We start from the raw sequence: 21,943 nt of genomic DNA, 5'->3' as shown, positions 1-21,943 counted from the left end.
CATCAACTGTGATGGGCACTCTTAACCATCACCATCTTGCAGAGAGTAAAACAAGCCATGTGTTTCTCCCTCCTGCGTCTTTGGTTGCTGGGTTCAAATGTTGGCACTTATGGCAGTTATTTATACCATGCTCTTCCCAGACAGTACAGGATATGTTGGTGCTGGTATGGGTTCATGAGAGAGTGGTCACATGAACACTTCAATAACCTGTAGTTCTTAAACACTGAATGCGGGTCTTTTTCCATGTCGAAGGTCAGGAACAGGAATGTGTGTAAGTAACAGTAACAAACTTGCAGGCACAGGGGATAACCTCGCTCTCCTATGCAAAATGGGAGGAATGTGGTACATGTGTTAGTAAAGATGCATAGATGTAAATGCACAGAATGGCTGTGCATGCCAGTAGAATTGCAACTACAGAAGATGAAACACATCAATTTAAAGCTTTAGTGTCTATGAATTTATTAGTGTTTACTAATGCAAGGTCCACTGGGCAAACATATAGCATATAAAGTAATTCTCACAAGAGAAACTGAAAGTATGATTTTCTTACCTTCAAAAAGCAACATAAATCATGGAGAGGATTTCTGGGTCCTAGAAATCCCCATACCAAAAGCGGGCTAATCTGTTCACAAACCATGTAAAAATGTGCAATAAAACCATCAGGTATCTACAGTAAAACAAAGAAAAAAATTATAATATAAACAAATGCTTACTTAAGATGCAAAATAAAATATCACATTATAGTAATAAACCTTATTTGACTGAGAATTTCCTTAATAAAATAAAAATGTCTAATTTTCATATGCCTTTATGCCTCTTAACTGCATCTACAATTATCTCATATGCCACTACTGCTGATTGCCATGAGAAAAAAAAACATAGGCCACAAACAGACTGTTATTAGTATAATACAAAATGTTTTATGAATCTGCTATGAACAATAAATGCAGTTAAACTGTAAACTTCAACCATGGTTCCATTTCAGGTATGATATCCAAGAATAAAACATGAATTCTGGGGCTGACTGACAAATATGATGCAAAATGTGATTAAGATATTACCAGAATAATTCATGGCATTAACTGACATGGAAAAGCATTCACCCATCCTATCAGAGAATTTGCTACTATGTTTTAATTGTTAACCATTGCATGAACGAATTTGTTCATTTATTTATTTTTTTGCCTAAGCTAAAACTACAGGCAGCATTACAGTTCTTGGATACCTGCAACACAAAATGACATTTTTAGTAAGTCCACTAATGTGGACAGTACTTCTTTGGTGTTGTGCAATTAAATTTACATTACAGAAGCCACACGACTACTCTCTGACACCAGAGAGTATACCCCATTCCAGGTCCCACAACAGCTATGAAAATGAGGTTACTTCCACTGTTATCTCGATTACTGCTATTCAAATGTTCTTTGAATCTACAACTGCATTTAGACCCCTGCATCCTTAAGCCTTCAAATTTTACATGTTTCACAAAATTCACAACACAGATAGTTATGAATGGTTAACTGTGTCTACCAGCTCTTGGGATATTATATAATAAATGGGAAGTTATTTAAGGTTCCTGGGATCCATAACTGCTACCAGAAAATGGTAGTATATGGACTTGTTTGTCCATGCAAAATATTTTATATAGGACAAATGGTGCGGCAAGTGAGAAATATTTTTTCATTACACGTTTTTAAATGCTCAGATATTTATTTAAATATCTCTGAAATGTTATTACAAAAGAAAGCGTGTTTTATTTTTATTTATGACACTTTACAGCCAAAGGGTCTTAATAATGAGCTCCTTGTCAAATATTTGGTCTGATTTGATCTGATCTAATTGTAATGAATTTTATTAAATTTGATTATGTTTTAGGTAGTGGATGATTTCAACATGATTAAAAGCTTCAGATTCTGTTACTATATATAGATATATATATTGTAATATGAATCTTAACTGAGTATTGTAACAATGATTGAACGACTGAATGTTTAATTAAGGTGTGAGTGTGTGTATATATATATATATATATATATATATATATATATATATATATATATATATATACATATATATATATATATATACACATGTATACACACACACACACACACACACACATATATATATATACATATATACACACACACACATATATATATATATATATATATATATATATATATATAGTCATTATGTTAAATGTTTTTTGAACTGAAAAGGCATAAGCCGAGGAGCTAGTTATTTTGTTTTTGGAAAAATAAAGTAATGATTTTAAGCTTCACATGCCAAAGAAGTAATATTTTGAAGTTTATTTTTTGTATTTTGGCAAAAAAAGTGAAATAGTAGTTTACGTCTACCTGCTCTTGCCCTACATTCCGTTTTTCATCATTTCTGCCTCTTATAAACCTCATCTACCACTGTGTTTCCCCAGTCAATCTAATTTTTTATCTTCTAAGCTATTTTTGAAGACACTAAGTCCATTACACTCCCCTAATCACTGATCACATAGCAGGTTCACATAATTTTCCCATTTTGCTCCATTGTTTCATCAAAGAATTAAGCTTGGCACCTTCAGTCTTTCTGCATGCTCCAATTTTCCACTGATACTTAACATCTTTGTGATCATCCTCTACAAGGCCTTTAGCAACCTAATGTCCTCCATGAACTGTGTATAGTATTCCACCTCTGTCAAAATGGATGACTTGGTTTCTGCATTACATGTTAACTGCCACATATCTGCTCACCTTGCAATGCTTACCAGGTCATGATAGAGAATGACTATTGCTCTAGTTTTTGTGACAACCAGAAGCAGGTTAATCTTGTTCCCCAGTTAGAATGGTATATCAAGTCAAGCTGAACACACTTTGCCATCCTGCTTAGTATTATTTATTCACCAAATGTGGACCTCTTATCACAGAGGCACCTGCTTCCTCTTTACCAGTAAATTCCCAACTGATCTAACCAGCACAGAACACAGCGTCATCCATTTTAGTTTTGTTGTGCACATCATCTGTGACACCATATTGTTGAATTCAACACATTACACTTACTGGGTTCCCCTAAATAATTTTGCTATAACAGTATCAGAGATACAGTTTTTTTTATGTAATTCCCGCATGAATTTAAAACTTTTCTGTATTCACAAAAAGGGCAGGATTATGAAAAACTGCAACATGAACAGACTGTGTCAAATGGTCAGTCAGAAAAGATCAAGTATGTCAAGAAAGAAAGAGGGAAGAGGAGACACTATAAAGAGCTTTGCATTACATAACCTGAAATCATTTCATAGTCCAGTGAAACAAGAAAAGCTGTCTGTTTTCAAAGCCTTCATGGCTAATCAACAAAAGACTGCAAGCAGCTTGATGAAACAGGCAGCCTGATGAATCAGAGATTATTTCAGTTCTACTTCTTGATAAGAAATTGGAGTTTAATTTGTGTAAATGTCTTGTCTATGAATGAGTGGTGGATTGGAGCTCCCATGATTCTGCTTAGGTCTAATGAATAATAAGAATTCAACTTTTTGTTGACGTCAGATGGAATTTGGTAAATCATGGATAACTGGGTTGAGTATATTAATAAAATAATCAGTGTATTTTGTAATACTAGACATGCTGCAAGTGCAGTACTGGCAATGATAACTCTCATAATTTACAAAGAAATAGTATTTTTTAAGGGCATGTAAGAGGTAAAACACAGACTGCAATGGTATTCCAGTAGGACTTCCAGCACTTAATGTCATGCTTGTTAATGATTTGCAATAAGGTTATGAAAACAAGGGAAAATTTTTTTCAAGGTAGGAGGCAGTATTGACTGTCACTCCAAAAGAAGGAAGGACACAAGTATAACTTTGTCATGTAGGCAGGATTGGCTTTATCACATATGCCAATATAAATATTTAACCATTATTACAAATCAGAGAATGGGCTTACTGTACATCAGTACTCTGATTGGAGAACAACATACAAGTAATTCCCGCAAATAAATGGGTCCACCACTTCACGGCAGCATATCAAGCTGCCGTGAAACTCGGACTCGGAAAACAAAACGTCCATTATTTTACACTCGCAAAGCAGTGCTTCTGCTGTTTAGCAAGTATAAAATGTCAAAAAAAGAAGACCAAAAAAAAGTGTGTGTGTGTGTGTGTGTGTGTGTGTGTGTGTGTGTGTGTGTGTGTGCCTGCGTGCATGCATGTGTGAGTATATGCATACGTCAGTGAAAGTGAGAGCGAGCAAGCCATTATTTTGCACTCGCTAAGCAGTGCTTTTGCCGTTTAGCAAGTGTAAAATAAAAAAAATAAAATAAAATAAACCGTGTGTGAGACACTATGTGTGCATGAGAGTAAGAGAGAGACAGTGCTCAATCAAGTGTGTGTGTGTGTGTGTGTGTGTGTGTGTGTGTGTGTGTGTGTGTGTGTACATGCATGTCAGTGAAAGTGAGAGTGAGTGAGCTGTTATTTTACGATCACTAAGCAGCACTTTTGCTGTTTAGTGAGTGTAAAAAAAAGAAAATAAAGCATGTGTGAGACACTGTATGCATGTATGAGTGTAAGAGAGAGAGTGCTCAATCGAGTGTGTGTGTGTGTGTGTGTGTGTGTGTGAGATACAGAGACAGAGAGGATTGAGAGAGTGACAGAGAAAGGGAAAGTGATGTGTCAGTGAATGCATGTATATAAGCAAAGGAGATTGCATGTGAGAGAGATCGAGAGAGAGTGAGACTGAACGTGTATATGAAAGCAGCTGCAGACTGTGAGAGACTGAGAAAGAGGGTGAGAACAATTTTGTGTGAGTGAATGTGTGCATAAAAGCAGAGAGACTGTGTGTGTGTGTGTGTGTGTGTGTGTGTGTGTGTGTGTGTGTGTGTTTGTGTGTGAGAAAGAGAGAGTGAGTGAGTGAAGTGTGAAAGTGAACCAACAATCCCCTGGTAGCATGTGTGACAGAGTGAAGACAGAATGATCTGTGCCAGCCCTTAGAGAATGTGCTCTCTGTAAAATTGCTGTGTTTTACTTACTTATGTTTTTTTAAGTACTGTTTTATTTTTTTTTTAAATATTTTGGATGTAAAATGCTTTCTCCACAACCATTAACATATACTACAGGAAATATGAAACATTAGGTGGAGGAACTATTTTACATCAAAAATATATTAAAAAAATAAAATAGAACTTAAAAATACATAAGTAAATACAACACAACAATTTTACAGAGAACCCATTCTCTATGTTCAATAATGCCCTCCAGTGTGTGTGTTAATGTGTAATTAATGCCCTTCCAGGGATGTAGAGTCCCTCCGCCTAAGGCATCGGGCCTCACAACACTCCTGGGCAGGCATTAATTGCACATTAACACACGCTGTTGGGCATTATTGCTTTCTTATTCATTTCAGTACCTGTGAGGAGGTTTAACAAATGTCTCCTTTGATTACAACTGATCAATATGGTTTTGTTGGGGAGGCAGATATTTGATAATATATTGAAAACGAGGTTAATGATGAAGATTACACAGTTAACGTGTAATAAACTACTGACTGAGTTTAGATGAAGAAAAGCCTCTGACACAGTGCAGTGGTATTATGTAACAAGAGTAGTTTCAGACTTTAGAATATCTGTAGAATTTATGGGTCTTATTGAGATAGTAAACAAAGGTTTTATCTCTAGGGTGAAAATGCATACTAGACTGTCACTATTATTTAGACTTTCAAGAGGAACAATACATTCTTGTCCTTTGCTCCTCTCTCCCTTTTCTGTTTACTTTTTATTTAGAATACTTAGCAATAATTGTGGGTCACTTAAATTTAGAATGTTAGTTTAGTAGGGCAGGAAGAAGATATTTGTTTGCAGACAAGCCAGATGGGGATACTGGCAGACTATTTCAAGTACTGGACACATTGCTGGCATTTTTAGGTTAGAAGATTAATAAGACAATGACACAGGTACTTGCTGTGAATTTTAGATTGTCTCTAGACTTATAATTTAAGGTATGATTTCTGATGGAAAAGTAAATTATCCATTTGGTAATATAATTATGACATAATCTTGAATATTCCATTAATATCACTTATAGGGGACTGACAAAGATGTCAGAGAATGAATTTTGCAAACAGAAAATTCTTAGATTAAAATTGGATTGGGGGAACAGACTTTGCATTTTTTCTTTGTTTGCTTTTTGTTTTTGTACCCCTTTCAAACTTCCCTGCAGATATTCCAGTACATTTTTGAGGGCAGTTAAAAATATGACATGAAATTTCAAGTTGGATGGTGATATTAGCTTAAGACTCATTTTTTCTTTCTTCCTTGTCATCAGCTCCTCTTCTCGATCACCGGGTCTACTGTACCCACCTTAGCCTACCCAGGGTTCAACCTGACCCATGTCTGGGTACAGTGAGATTGAGCCACTAGTGCAGTGTCATATTGCTGCTCTGGAGTGTGTCCTAACCCCTCTCACTCCATGGCATCCCTGCCATGCTTAACCTCCAATCAAGTGGTATAACTCTGTACTGCTGAACTCGCTAGGTGTGTATCTCTGTTATAATGCAGTGAGCCTAAGCTGTCCCCCCCAAGAAAGTCAAGCCAAAATCACTCTGTTATTCCCACCCTCAAACAGGTCAATTAAACACCCATGCCACTAGCTGAGCATAAGTCATCTGGGTCACAGTAAGGGCTTTATCCCTCTGGGCCATTAGGCTTAAGTTTCTTACAACAAAAACTGCATTATTAAGGAATGAAGGTAATGCACATAACCCAAATCTGTATATGAAGCTTTCCAGCTAAAATTAATCTGTTATTTATAAGGCTAAACAGAAAAGGACAATGGGGTGATTATTAGTTATACTGAGAATTTTGAAAGATAGTCATTTCATGTGTATGATACTAGAAGAACTGAACTTTCATACATAATACTAGAGTATAATAAAGCTCAAACTGTATCATGAAACAATATGACATATAATACAAGATCAGTCTGGTTAAAACTACTGGAAATAGTAAAACATACTTGTGAGAGACTGCCTTAAGAAGCTGGACTATTCTAAGTGCAGCTGAAAGAAGGATCTCATTGGGGAACATAGCGGAAGACCAAGCAGTGGTATAATATATCTAATTTTCTAATGTGCGAGTATGAAGGGGTAATTGGTACAGCTAAATCTGAGACTTCACTCCCCATTTAATAGTAGAGTATACAGTAGAAACTGTAAGTGAATCTTCAATACTTAAAGGATCAGTCAGTCAAACATACAGCATTGCAGACTTCAGATATGGAGACAGTAGTGCTTTTACAAATTAATAGATGAAGTAGCCTGGAGGATGATTTGTCAACTACAAAAATATGCAACCAAATCAAGATTTAGATTTTTTTTGTATGGAAGTATATGCATAAATATTTTTACTCTCAAAAAGATTAAGAAAAATGTTTCCAATTGCAAAATCTAATTGTTGGAAATGTGTAGAAGCTGGCTCATGGGAACATATTTTTTTCATCAAATTTAAGATTACTACCATTTAAGAATGGACTTCAAAAGTTAATTTCACAGTTAATGTGTAGAAATATTGGGTTAAGTTGCTAATGTTGTTGGGCTATGGTAGCAATTTAGGGTATAAAAAAGTTAGAATGGTCAGTGTTATTTCCGTTGATGTTAACAGACAAAATTGCTATTATAAATAAATGGAAACTGAAAGACTCAACAGTGGATGAACTCAATAATACAGAGACTGACACACACAAGAAAATCCCAAAAGACAAACATATACCATGATGGTTGCCATGGAGAGTTTATAAGGAAATGAATTGTGATTAACAGAGCAGGAGTTGGAGAGATCATTACAACAGGACAACTGCTATAAGCATATTTTTTTTCAGCTGGATATAATAGCACAGTCATGATATTATTTTTCTTGTATGCTTTTGAACATAACTTTTTTACAAGAAACATCTTTATTAAATTATCATGTGTGACAATGACAATTGATATAAATGAAAATAAATCATAGCGGTACAATTTCAGTTACAAACATTATACCTTACAAACCATGCCAATACAACTGCAGCTGCAAACATTATACATTACCTTTAATATACAACCATTGCATAGCTCATTCAGATCCTGCCTTCTCTTAAACATCATTCCTCCTCAGCATGGTAGTGGTCTCACATTTCCCTTTTTTCCTGCGTAACTTACTCCTACCCTTTTCTAAAGACCCAGTTCCAGTTGTTTTACCTCTGTTACTATTTCTGTTACTTCTAGTAAAGTCGGTTTACACTTTGATTTCCATTTTCTAGTTAATGCTTTTTTGGCAGCCATCATAATTAAACTCAGCAATGCCTTACTATATCTAGCCAATTCCAATTCTGTATCATAGCTCAAAAAATAATTTCCTTAGTCACTCCAATTTGCTCACCCAGCATCTCTGACAGAGCACTCTGCAGGGAATCTTTAAAGTTAGCCGACTCATTACACACCCAGAAAATATGTACCCAGTTACCTCTTTCTTCCTCATCACATCTCCAACATTTGCTGTCTACCTGAGGAAAGATTCTTTGGGAGCCTGCTTGAGGTACAAAAATATCTATGTAAACACTTCCAGGCAAAGATCCTAAATCTTCTAGATTTTGTTGCATATTTAGGAGACATATATATTCCTCTACTGTTTCTTTGTGAATGGCTTATCCAATCTCTCTTCCCAGTTCTTCCTAACCTCTTCTGATTGACTCTTATAGTTACCATGCAATATTTTATATACTCTACTAATTATTCCTTTCTTAATGGCCAATTCTGTTCTAGACTCTACTAAGAACTTTATCAGTACTGGTCTTTTATTAGGACACCCCCTATTTATTTCTCTTTGCCTGTACTCTTGACATCAAACCTTGATATGGAAGGCAATTTCTCACCTGCAGTCCAAATATGTTCTTAGCATCTTCCCATTCATTTACCTTTCCCTGTCTAGTTATTTGCTCCCAATACCTTGGTTTCTTTGCCAGTTTTCCCCAATATACTCCCGCCTCCTCTTGCCTATTGTCTGTATCCCTAATTGCAGTCACCCTTTCTCCATTCCCATATTGGCTTAGTTCTTAGACTACCTTCTGCAACTTTATAAATATAATATTCTGTATGTATTGTTCTTAAAAGCTTGCATCCAAAATCCCGGTCTCTCCCTGTTACTTGAACTTAACCCCTGTTTCTTCATCATCTCCTTCCATTTTAAGTTATTATTTTCTGCTTGTGCTGTGTATAGGAGCCTTAACTGTATTGCTCTGAAATACCCCTTCAAATCAGGTAATCTCAATCCGCCCTGATCTACTGGAAGAATAAGCTTATCCCACTTGACGCTTATCATCTTCCCCTCCCAGATAAAATCCTTCAACTCTTTATTAATTACTATCCACTACGTCTCCTCTGGTTGATAAAAAATATGCCTGATCTGTATACAAGACTAAAGGGACTAAAAACATCCTAACTGCTTGTATCTTACTATCAATACCCATATAACAGAGCTTCCATTTTTTTCAATTTTTGTATTATCTTTTGTTTGGACTCTTCCCACATATCCTTACCAGCCACATCTGTATCATTTTTAATCCATACTCCTAAATACTTCATTTTATCATGTCCCCATAAGTATGGATATTGCTGAACTGATTTGTATGTGGGTACTTAATTTACCCCTATTGCTTTTGTTTTGGCTTCATTAATTTTGCATCCCAAAAAGGTTTGAAATTGTCTCAATATGTTCCACAGCACTGTAATGTCCCTTTCTGGCTTTGTCAAGTATAAAATAATGTCATCCATAAATACAGCCAGCTTCTCTTGACTACCACACCAACTATATCCTTGAATTTCTGAGTCCCTTATTTTCTTTGCCAATGCTTCTAAATATAACGCAAACAACAAAGCGGAGAGAGGACACCCCTACCTAGATCCTCTGCTCAAGTAGAGATTATCAGAAAGTACCCCATTCACTGTAATTTTTGCCTCCGATCCCTCATACATCCTCCTAATCAACCTTATAAGTTTTTCAGGGAATGCAAATGCTTCCATTGCTCTGCTCAGAAAGTCCCAGCTTACTCTGTCAAATGCTTTCTCTGCATCAAGACCTACCAACAACAGTGCTATTTTCTTACATTCTGCTTCCCTCTGGATCATCACTGTTCTATTAATGTTGTCAATTTTTTGTCTCCCCTCCCCAAAACCAAATTGATTCATATCTATCAATTTTGGCATCATTTTTGTCATTCTTTTAGCCATTACAGACAAACACATTATAATCATGATTTAGTACTGAAATGGGCCTGTATGAATCTGAATCTGATGGATCTTTACCCTCTTTAGGTATTACACCTACCACCACTTTCTTCTAGTATGTTGGTACTGCTCCTCCTCTTAAAATACTGTTAAATAAAACCTTCCAGATCTGTATCAGTTTTTTCTTCCTAGCTTTCAAACCTCCACAGGAATACCATCTATTCCTGGGGACTTTCTTATAGTTTGGCTATACATCATCATTATTATCTCATCTCCTACTATCCTGTTAGTAATTGAGCCTCATCTACCTCTAACCTTAGCATATTTAATTATTCCATAAATATTTCCATATGTACCTTTTCTTGATTTCCATATTTCTCTGCTTTATTCAGACTTTCATAGAATTTTCAAAGCATTTCCAATACTTCTACAGATCCCTTGTTATCTTCCTTGTTATAGGCTCCCTAAGCTTGGTGACAGCCCTTTCTATTTTCTGTTGCCTGAGTCATTGTGCTAAAAGTTTTTGTGTTCTAGGGTTATCAAAAAAAAAAAAAACAGTTGCTTAATAGCAATCTATTTAAACTCATGCATGTTATCGAGGTAATCCCTTATTTTCTGTTTAGCATTCTGCAGTTGCTCCTTTTCTTATTTTGTGAGATTCATCCTATTTTGCAGTACTTTAACACTTGTCAGTCCCTCTAAGTAATTTTTGTTACTTCTTAACCATATCGCCTTTTCTTTTATTTCCACTCAATTTTAAATTCCACTTTAATTTTATTTTGCTCCCTAGCTATATTTTCAGAAGAAATGTCTCTCTTCTCTAATAACCCCTGAATACTTTCCACTGCCCATTTCTTAAATTCCTCTCTTTTCAACAGATAGGTGGGAAAGTGCCAGTGCCTCATTTTTATTTCATTACCCTGTGTTTTTATTTGAATTATTATTGGCTCATAATCTGAAATAGTTATTGGGTGCATATCAAGACCCTCAATTAAATGCACATGTTCCTGTGAAATGTATAGCCTAGCCCAGTTTTTGTATCTTGGAAAACAGTATGTAAATTCACTCTGATCTCCTAGTACTGAATTCACATCTTTCATGCCAAATGTTTTCATAAATTTCTTTAAAAATCTGTAAAACAACAAAATGCCAGTAAAATCACAGAATTTATTAAAAAAAAAAAAAAATTTCTAACGCTTCGGCAAACGACTGCCTTCAAGAAATACAATCAAATAACTCCACATCTTATATAGCACTCATAAAACATAATTTAATACAATTAAACAATTAAATTTAATTACATTAAAAATCGCCAATTGCATCGCACATTTAGACAAGATTAAAGGACTAAACTGGACAAGTGCTATGTAATGGATCACTACTGATGTTAAAAGTTTATACATTAGTATTTGCCATGAATTTGGTGTTGGTGCTTTAAAATTCCATCTTGGAGATAGTCCTGTTAGTAACTACATAACAGAATTGATATATTTTTGTTTAACCCATATTATTTTTGCTTTTCTGATAATATTTATCAATTACAAGGTACAGCCATGGGGGCGCCTTTTGCCCCATGTATGCTAAATTGTTTATGGGTTTATTCGAAGAATATTTATACAGACATGCATTTGTTCAGAATTTTGTAGTTAAATATTATAGATTCACTGACTATTTGATTTTTATATGTAAGGGAGGTTTTGAGTTAATACAGATTTTGGGCACAATTTGGATAATAGATTTAACCTAAAGTTTGATGGATTCCAATTTGGTGACTCTGTAGTGTTTTTGGATGCCCATCTACAAGATTTATCAGATGGGAGAATCAAAACTAGGGTTCATCGGAAAATTGAGGACAGTGATCATTTTCACATTGTTCAAATTGTCACCCCTCCTCCCATTTACTGGAAACACTCCCCTATGGGGAAATGTTTCATGTAGATAGGTTGTATAATGATGAATTAAAAGAATTAGAAAAAGAAATAAGTAAAACAGAGAATACGTTTCTGAATAGAGGCTGTGATAAAAAACTGTTATGAATTTGTAGGAGAAATTAAAATCTGAAATTCATACACATAATAATGTTATGGTCAGATCTACTACAGTAAATATGATAGGGATTGCAGACATACATGTAGAAAGGTTTATATAGTTATTACTTTTGATGTCTTTAGTAAACAGATTGTTGATATTATTAAATATTTTTTTTTTTACTCAAATTTGGAAAATTTGCTAATAGTTTATGTACTAGCCCAATGGTTTCATATAGCAGAGGTAGGAGTATTCGGGACATTATTGTACATAGTAAATTTATGAAACCAGTAGATAATTTACATAAGGAACTGATGTTGAAGGGCACATTTAAATGTAAGGGATGTTCCAGTTGTAAATATGTTGTGAACAGTTTTAATAAGCTTAATGTTTTTTTCTTTTAAACCAAGTGGTAAATATTATTGTTATACAGAGGGCACTATATATACCTTAAAATGTCTCTGTAACCTGTTTTACATAAAGGGTTGCCACCTTTCATCGTGGCTAAAACCGGAGTAAAGCCACACCCCTCACGTCACCAGTAACCCCACCCACATTCCACCCATTCTGTGACATCACAATGACATAACTTGATGAGGAACGCCCTCTTTTTCCATTCCTTTTGGGCTGATTTACTATGCTTTTTTTTGTAAAAAAACGCATAGTAAATCAGCTGATTTACAAACTCCGATAGTCTATTTCCTTTTTGAAACAGAATACCGGAGTTTGTACAGTGTTTTCCGGACTACCCGAGACTCTGATTTCCGGATAGTCCGGAAAAAAAACAGTGGGGTGGCAACTCTATTTACATATGGGAAAGTAAAAGGCCCTTTGAAATCAGATTGCAACAACATGTGAGGGACATCAAGAACATAAAGAAAAGTAGTCCACTGGCTATGCAATTTAAATCTTGTCATGGGAGCAATCATGAAGTTCTTAGAGTACTACTTTAGAACAACTTATACCAGGTGTTGAATATTTTGATATAAAGAAAAGGTTGCTTTACAAAGAAACTGTTTTTATTCTGAAATATCGCATATTGACCCCCAATGGTTTAAATGTGGAATGCAACTGGAGATTTTTAATTTAAATAAATGTAGTTATTTAACGGTTTAATTGTATTAAATTATGTTTTATGAGTGCTGTATAAGATGTGGAGTTATTTGATTGTTTGCACTCCCTGAAGGCAGTTGTTTGCTAAAGTGCTAGAGTCTTTTTATATAAATTCTGTGATTTTTACTGGCATTTTGTTGTTTTACATATTTAGATTTTTTGTTTGTGATTTTTATTTCTTTAAAAACCTACCCGTCTTTGTTACATTTTCCCTTCTGGGGCCCCCAGAAACATCTTCACTGTTGTAAATCAAATTTCAGTCCCTACCTATAAGTAATATTTCTTGATGAAAGCTCATTATTTTTCCCAGAATATTCTTAAGCTCCATTATAGCAGTTTCTGGTGGAATATAAATACATGCCAGTATAATCTTTCTCCCTTGCCAGTAGCCTCTTAATACTATAAATCTTCCATTATTGTATTTTATATTTTCTTCTATTACTACTGGAGCTCCTCGTGCAAATATAAGTACTCCTCTCTTTCTTTGCCCCAGATATTCTGCTGAACAACCATCTTGAAAACCTTTCTTTAAAAAAAATCACATGTTCAGTTCTTTCCAAGTGTGTCTTCTGGAGCATAGCTACTTGCACTCTACATTTTTTAATATAATTCACTGCTCTATCTTTCTTGTATTTATCTGTGGGACCATTAATGTTTAAATACATTACAGAAAGAATCATGTTCTTGAGGGATTATTCTTCCCACCATTTATGTACAACAGTTTTTTTTTTGTTAAATGTATGGTTCTAGCTTTTGTATTCAATGCATGCACCATTTGGCAGGTTAATCTTTTATAAAATTGTTTCTTCTCATCTCCATTTCAGCCTGTCACATTGTGCAGAATTTTTTGTTTTACTGAAAACCCTCAAACAAACCCCCCCCCCAATTTCCCTGTAAAACCTAATAACTTAATAGTAACACACAAAACTATATACATACATAATAAGAACAGACACTAAAATGACAGTCACACCCACAGGCTAGAGGTGTGAAAGGTCATTCATGCTAAGATGCATGATACAGCCTGCACTTTTAGTAAATGCTGTCTGATTTTTGTCTCATCTTTATAGCCCTCTCAGCTAAGAAAACACTTGAATGCTTTCAGTAAACATTTTCGCCAAGCCATTTCTCTTTATCAGATTGTCTTCTGGTAACATGCAAACCAGACACAAACTGCTAAGAATACCTTGTTTACCAGAAAAAAAAACTTATAATATTCAATATTCTTTTCCATTTACATGTAGGTCTTATACAAGTGGTATTTTCAGTTAAGGCTTGTTAAAAAACCTGCATAGCCAGTGATAAGTGGGGGTAGTTTACCTCATTGTTATTCGGTTTCTGTCTTATACAAGTGGTACAGTGAATTGTTTTCTGCTTAAACTGTGAGCTTTGGCCAACTGAGACCTACATGAGTGGAGTTAAGTAGATTTTTATCAGCACTTTTATCAAATAATACATGATTTAAAGTAATTTGTTTGTGTTGTATTGAGCAATATCTAGCGGGAAGTTGACTTTTTTCAGTAGGCCTTATACAAGTGGTATTTTCAGTTAAGGCTTGTTAAAAAACCTGCATAGCCAGTGATAAGTGGGGGTAGTTTACCTCATTATTATTCAGTTTCTCTCTTATACAAGTAGTAAAGTGAATTGTTTTCTGTTTAAACTGTGAGCTTTGGCCAACTGAGACCTACATGAGTGGAGTTAAGTAGATTTTTACCTGCATTTTTATCAAATAATACACAATTTAAAGTAATTTGTTTGTGTTGCATTGAGCAATATCTAGCTGGAAGTTTACTGTTTTTTCAGTAGGACTTATACAAGTGGTATTTTCAGTTAAGGCTTGTTAAAAAACCTGCATAGCCAGTGATAAGTGGGGGTAGTTTACCTCATTGTTATTCGGTTTCTGTCTTATACAGGTGGTACAGTAAATTGTTTTCTGTTTAAACTGTGAGCTTTGGCCAACTGAGACCTCCATGATTGCAGTTAATTAGATTTTTACCTGCACTTTTATCAAATAATACACAATTTAAAGTAATTTACTTGTGTTGCATTGAGCAATATCTAGATGGAAGTTGACCGTTTTTTCAGTAGGTCTTATACAAGTGGTATTTTCAGTTAAGGCTTGTTAAAAAAACCTGCATAGCCAGTGATAAGTGGGGGTAGTTTACCTCATTGTTATAAGGTTTCTGTCTTATACAAGTGGTACAGTGAATTGTTTTCTGTTTAAACTGTGAGCTTTGGCCAACTGAGACCTACATGAGTGGAGTTAAGTAGATTTTTACCTGCACTTTCATCAAATAATACACGATTTAAAGTAATTTGTTTGTGTTGCATTGAGCAATATTCTAGCTGGAAGTTGACTGTTTTTTCAGTAGGTCCCCACCCACCCTCCCTGTTTTTGTCTTGGTGTTAATCTTGGTGGCTTTGAAACTGCCCGCCCCTCTTGTAAATTTGCACTTGGATACTCCTCCTGGGCCCATCTCATTTGCTCACTCAAAAAAAAAAAAAAATGTATCTGCTTTTACTGTATTTGTGTTTCTTCCTACTTTATTTTGCTTTTGCGTCATCTTAAAAGTACTCAGTTGTATTTATTACTGCTTGGTGTTACTCATTCTAAGCCTTTTAGTTTAAGCACTTGGGCTTCAGACCAGTTGTTTTACATTAAGAAGGTTTGTGGTCTGCACTGTAGTGGCAGGACAGGTAGCTTACATCCTTCTAAGTTGGGAACTGCTGATTGAGGGCTCAGTGTCTGTTATTCTAAAAGTGTATTAATTCTGGTTAAAGCACTTGGGCTTCAGGCCAGTTATTTTACATTAAGAGGGTTCATGGTCTGCACTCTTGTGGGAGGAGAGGCTGGACTCTGCCCTTCTGAGCTGGGAATTTCTGGTTAAAGGCTTATAGTGCCTGCATATTTGAACTGCTTCTTACTGAAACTGGTACACCTTGTTTGCTGTAGCATAGACTAGATCCAGGCCTGCTGAATCTAGCTTTGTTTGTATAACTTGAGCACTAATCCAGGCATTCTTAAAAGTATTCAATTGCATTCATTACTGCTTGGTAGTAACTTGATTAAAGTGTAGCTATCATTCTAAGTCTTTTGGATTAAGCACTTGGGCTTCAGACCAGTTGTTTTACATTAGGAAGGTTTGTGGCCTGCACTGTGGTGGCAGGACAGGTAGCTTACATCCTTCTAAGTTGGGAACTGCTGATTGAGGGCTCAGTGCCTGTTATTCTAAAAGTGTATTAGTTCTGGTTTAAGCACTTGGGCTTCAGGCCAGTTATTTTACATTAAGAAGGTTCGTGGTCTGCACTCTTGTGGGAGGAGAGGCTGGACTCTGCCCTTCTGAGCTGGGAATTTCTGGTTAAAGGCTTATAATGCCTGCATATTTGAACTGTTTCTTACTGAAATTGGTACACCTTGTTTGCTGTAGCATAGACTAGATCCAGGCCTGCTGAATCTAGCTTTGTTTGTATGCTTGTTGTTTGTTTGCTTGTTATTTCCCTGAAACGCTAATTCCACCTAAAACTCGGCTTTTCAGTGCTTCTGTGGATCCCTAGTGATATCTGCATTGCTTACTGTACTTATTTCCTTGTTTCACTTGAATGAAAGTTACTGTTTGATGTTTTTGCATTTATGTTACCTGTAGCACATTGCATTTAAGTTAGCTGGCACTTGCTCACTAAAGCAATTATATAGATCAGCGCTAAAAAATTAAAAGCACTACACCCTCACAAACTCCCCTTGAGTACCTTGTTCCCCATTGGCCCTTTTTTTCAATTATAAAGGAATTCACAATACTATTCTAGCATTTCCAAAGGTCAGCTGTCAATCTCCTCTCCGGTCCAGCTGGTGAATCTGGGAATCTTGAGGCAATGTTACAACTGCCTCATGTACACAGACAGCCCTCTCCTCCTCCCAACAAATTCCAACACATGTGAGAGATGCAACCATATAGCCAAACTGGAGGCTAAGCTCTCTCAACTCAGTACTGGCATAACCAGTCAGGAGGAAAAGGAAACCACACTCACTACAATTCCAGTCTCACATAGACCTACCACAACAGCAAACCAAACACATAAACACACAAAAACATACTCAGAGGCTCTAAATAAAAATCTGCCTAAGCAGCAGAGACCTCCAAAGGAGACACCCAAGCAACCGCTACCCCAAAACAAAACACATGCAACACATAGCTCACAAAGCCAGTGTGCCGAACAGTCACAGCCTTTAAGGCTGAACAACACATCTGATACACTTGTAATAGGTGACTCTATCGTCAGGCACACTGACGTCCCGCTCACCAGGCTGAACAAGGAGAAGGTCACGGTGAGCTGCCTGTCGGGCGCTAGGATCCGCCACATAACACAAGCACTCAGGTCACTCCAAGGCAAGTACAAATATGACTCAGTCATTGTCCATGCTGGTGTGAATGACCTGAGATGTACCTCCCTGGACTACATGAAAAGAGACATAGAGGAGCTCTCTGAGCATGTAGCCCAGGCCGGTATGACCCTGTCCTTGAGTAGCATCTTACCTTCACCAAGAATGATGCCACAATATGAAGACAAGATGATCAATTTCAACAATTGGCTTAAGTATTGGTGTCATTCAAAGGGGATCCAATGCCTGTCAGCCTGGGATGACATGCTCGACAAGCCACGATGCTTCACTAGGGACGGCTTGCCCCTATCACCCCTGGGCTTTCGGATATTGGCAAAGGCTCTTGCTACCCCCATAGTGCCTTTTTAGGCAAGGCTCAAAAGACAAACCCACCTCCATAGGTATCACAAGGGATAAGAAACTAAGAGTAATGCTACTCAACGCCATAAGTCTAAACCTCAAGATGCATGCACTCGAAACTCTCCATAGCATGGAGAACATTGATATCTGTGCAGTAACAGAAACCTGGTTCAAGGCTCCCAAGAGCACCCCAGCACTACCAGGTTATACCTCATACCATGCTTTTCAGCCCCAAAACTTGGACCGAACCACAAAAGCAGGGGGAGTATCAATATTTGTCAAAGATATCCACACCTCCAGGTTGGTGGCACAGCATGAAGCATCAGAGACTATCCATGTGCAACTAACAGTGGATAAAACTGCCTTCCAGTTTATAGCCTGCTACAGACCACCCTCCCAAACCCAGGAACTCCACTCGGCCTTCCTGAGAACACTGGAAAATATGAAGGTCTCTTCAAACACCATTATATTGGGTGACTTCAACTACCCAAACATAGACTGGGAGCATTACTCTAGCTCCAACACCCTAGCCCAAAGGTTCCTACAATTTATAAACTCAAATGCTATGGAACAACTTGCTACCACTCCCACAAGAGGGGAAAACATACTGGACCTGATCATCACCAACATGGGGACTCTATGCTCCAGACCAGAAGTGTATCCCTCACTGGTAAAATCAGACCATAAACTAATCTCACTAGATATTCACATCCCGACCCCACCCCCTGCCCAGAAAACCACAGTGAAAAACTTCTCTAAAGCAAATTTCACACTCCTCAAAACCGAGGTGGAATCCTTCAAAGCCCCCAGGCCTGTGGAAAATACAGCCCGGACCGCAGAATCCTTTATAAACGCATTCTATGAACACCTTCAGGAATGCATGGATCATGCAATCCCAAATAAAACCAAGACCCAATCCTCCAAAGGCAGATGTCCTGTCTGGTGGACCCCAGCCATAAACGAACTATACAATAGAAGGAGGAAGCTACTACATGATAGAGCAAAATCCCAAAAAGGGAAGGCATCTCTGATCAGTATTAGCAAAAAACTATGGGCACTCATAAAATCGTCTAAGGCCAGCTTCGAGAGAAACATTGCACAGGACACTAAGGATAATCACAAGGCTTTCTTTAGTTATGTTAGGAACCTGGGTGGGAATTCCCAGATATACTCAGAATTAGTCCAAAATGACAAAAAATACACCGAACCCACAGACACTGCCAACATCCTAGCTGACAGGTTCAGCACAAACTTCTCCCCCCCTCCCCACCAACAGGGCAAATATCTATCCCAGCAGAGTGCTGCCCCCCTGACATCTCAGATTCTCAAGTAAGAGCTGCCATCTCCAAAGCAAAAAACACAGCATCAATAGGACCAGACGGTGTCCCAGGCTGCGTCCTACATGAACTCCAAGAAGAGCTAAACCCAAACATAAAACTACTGTTCAATCTCAGCCTTACTACAGGATATGTACCCAAAGAGTGGCGTACAGCAACGGTGGTCCCTCTCCACAAAGGTGGTGCCTCAGCCGGATCCTGGAAACTATCGCCCCATAAGCCTGACTAGCTTGGTCTGCAAAGCTATGAAAAGGATCATCATAGACCTTATAAATAAAGATATTGGGGACCTACAGACACTGGATCCTACCCAGTTCGGCTTTGTTAAGGGCAGATCCTGCCTCTTAAACCTGGTCGATTTCTTTGAAACAGTCACCAAGGCCATTGACGAGGGGAAGGTGGTCCACACAGCCTACCTGGACCTCGCAAAAGCCTTCGATACAATACCCCACTCGGGCATTACAGATAAGCTCACCAGCTTAAATATAAACCCCTATGTCACTAGATGGGTTGCAAACTGGCTCAAGGACAGAACCTACATGGTTAGAATTGCTGGAGCCATGTCAGACTCCTAACCAGTTACAAGTGGCGTCCCCAAGGCTCAGTTCTGGGACCCCTCTTGTTCGGTATATATTTCTCAGAGGTACAGGCCAACACGGAAGGACTGTGGCTGACCAAGTTCGCAGATGACTGCAAACTGGGCGCCATAATCGACTCTCCAGCCGACACAAGCATCCTCCAAAAGGGCCTCAGAGAAACAGACAACTGGTGCCAGAGCCATGGCCTCAAGCTAAATGCCAAAAAGTGTATAGTCATCCCCTTTGGCAAAAACAAAGTGCCCACAAATTACCACATAAGTGGTAATCCATTAAGTACGGAAGAAGTAATTAGGGACCTGGGGACCCAAGTTGATAGCAATCTCTCATTTGACAACTACGTGGCCAAAGTGGTTAGAAAAACATTTTATATAGCCCACCTAATCATGAAGGGATTCACATCTAGATCAGGGGAGGTCATCGTGCCTCTTTACTCATCCCTCATCAGGCCCAGAATCGAGTACAATGCCCCTTTTGGGATGTACCTTACCAAACACCTGCAGCAACTGGAAAGAACCCAAAAGTACCTCACCAAGTGGATCAAAGGGCTCAAACAGATGCGATATGCTGCCCGGTTAAAGAAACTCCAGCTCTACTCAGTGGCATACCGCCTGCTCAGAGGCGATCTGTGCCTGACGTATAAAGCCATGTCCAACCCGGAATTAATGGACATGCTGCACCTCAGAAAATCCAAATCCCATCGAGCTACGCGCTCGAGAGACTTGAACCTCAGCACTGAAATAAATAGGACATGCTGGAGGGACAGATTCATAACCCAGAGGCTCCCTTCACTCTGGAATAAAATCCTTTCCAGGTTAGGCAGAGTCCCTCATTGACTCTCTTCAAGAGGAATCTTGATGAGTGGATGCGGAATCGTAGGTTTACCCCGGGTATCACTTCTGTGTCACTGTTAGACACAGGCACAGTATACTAACCTCAAAAAAGGGCATAGCAAAATTTAAAATGGGTGGCGAAAGCCAAACACACTCTGGCTAGGCTTATAAATGCCCTAGGGCAGATAGCCTAGTATGAACCTATGAACCTATGTTTTGTAATGTACTTGTTGCTGGATAAATCCCAGGGTTAACCCAATCATTTGCCTATGCAAGCATGAGAAAAAGCACATTCATTTTTCTTTTGCCATGCTCTCTCAACCAGACCCTTCCTTTCTCTTTTTCCTCACATTGCAGTGGCTACATTTCTTAAAACTAAACAGGTAAAAAGAGAGAAGGGAAAAAAATGAAAAAAAAAACGTGTTTATATTAATATCCCCATTACATTAAAAAAACAACTGAAGAAGTTTTACTTCATAGCTTGCTAAGAAAATTTGTTTTATTTACAGTTAACTTTTCCCTTCTCCTTCCCTCTCCAAAGTAGTTCTCCAAAGCTTTTCCACAAAAATTCCACATTTCCAAATCCTCTTGTTCTGATATGTTTCACAAATATAATTATTGCTTTATAATCCCACATTTGTTTGTTTACAGGTACTGTAACTGATTTTATTCTCCAAACATTAATAACATGAAGTAGGGTATAAGCTTTAAAGTTCCTTGCAAGTTTAACAAAGGCCAAGGAAGTTCAATATGTTTAGATTTTAGTTTTGTCATGTTTTTCAAGCATAGTTATTGCTTTATCATCCCAGGGTTGTCAATTTCCAAGTTACTAGCTTTAATCCTGTTCATTTCCATCTCCCAAATCCTGTCTCTATTTCATTTCCAACATATTCCAGATGTTGATTCTTATGTTTTCTTCCTTCTCTTAGGCAACTGAAATAGTGGAAAAGATTTCACGGGCTCAATCTCTCTCTGTAGACCTTAGCACCAGGAGAACATGAAGCAGAACATCCTTCTGATTCACACCTCACTCTTTCTTGGACAAACTTTTGCATTTCCTCCT

At 37.5% G+C, this 21,943-nt stretch overlaps 1 protein-coding gene across 3 annotated transcripts in view; it reads right to left on the bottom strand.

The window, feature by feature from the left end:
• MIGA1 (mitoguardin 1) overlaps positions 1–21,943 on the bottom strand; it is a 1,154,615-nt gene that overhangs the window by 6,424 nt on the left and 1,126,248 nt on the right. For all 3 annotated transcript variants that reach the window (XM_044085862.1, XM_044085860.1, XM_044085861.1), the window contains one exon: positions 551–667. In XM_044085862.1, the coding sequence (XP_043941797.1) occupies positions 551–667 (117 nt within the window). The remainder of the gene's footprint in view (positions 1–550; positions 668–21,943) is intronic.

The sequence above is a fragment of the Protopterus annectens genome, chromosome 10.part0 (assembly GCF_019279795.1).
Source record: "Protopterus annectens isolate FY-2018-M chromosome 10.part0, PAN1.0, whole genome shotgun sequence".
In the NCBI taxonomy this organism is placed as follows: domain Eukaryota; kingdom Metazoa; phylum Chordata; order Ceratodontiformes; family Protopteridae; genus Protopterus; species Protopterus annectens.
The sequence above is the reverse complement of the archived record's forward strand: the minus strand, read 5'-3'. Positions and strand labels throughout refer to the sequence as shown.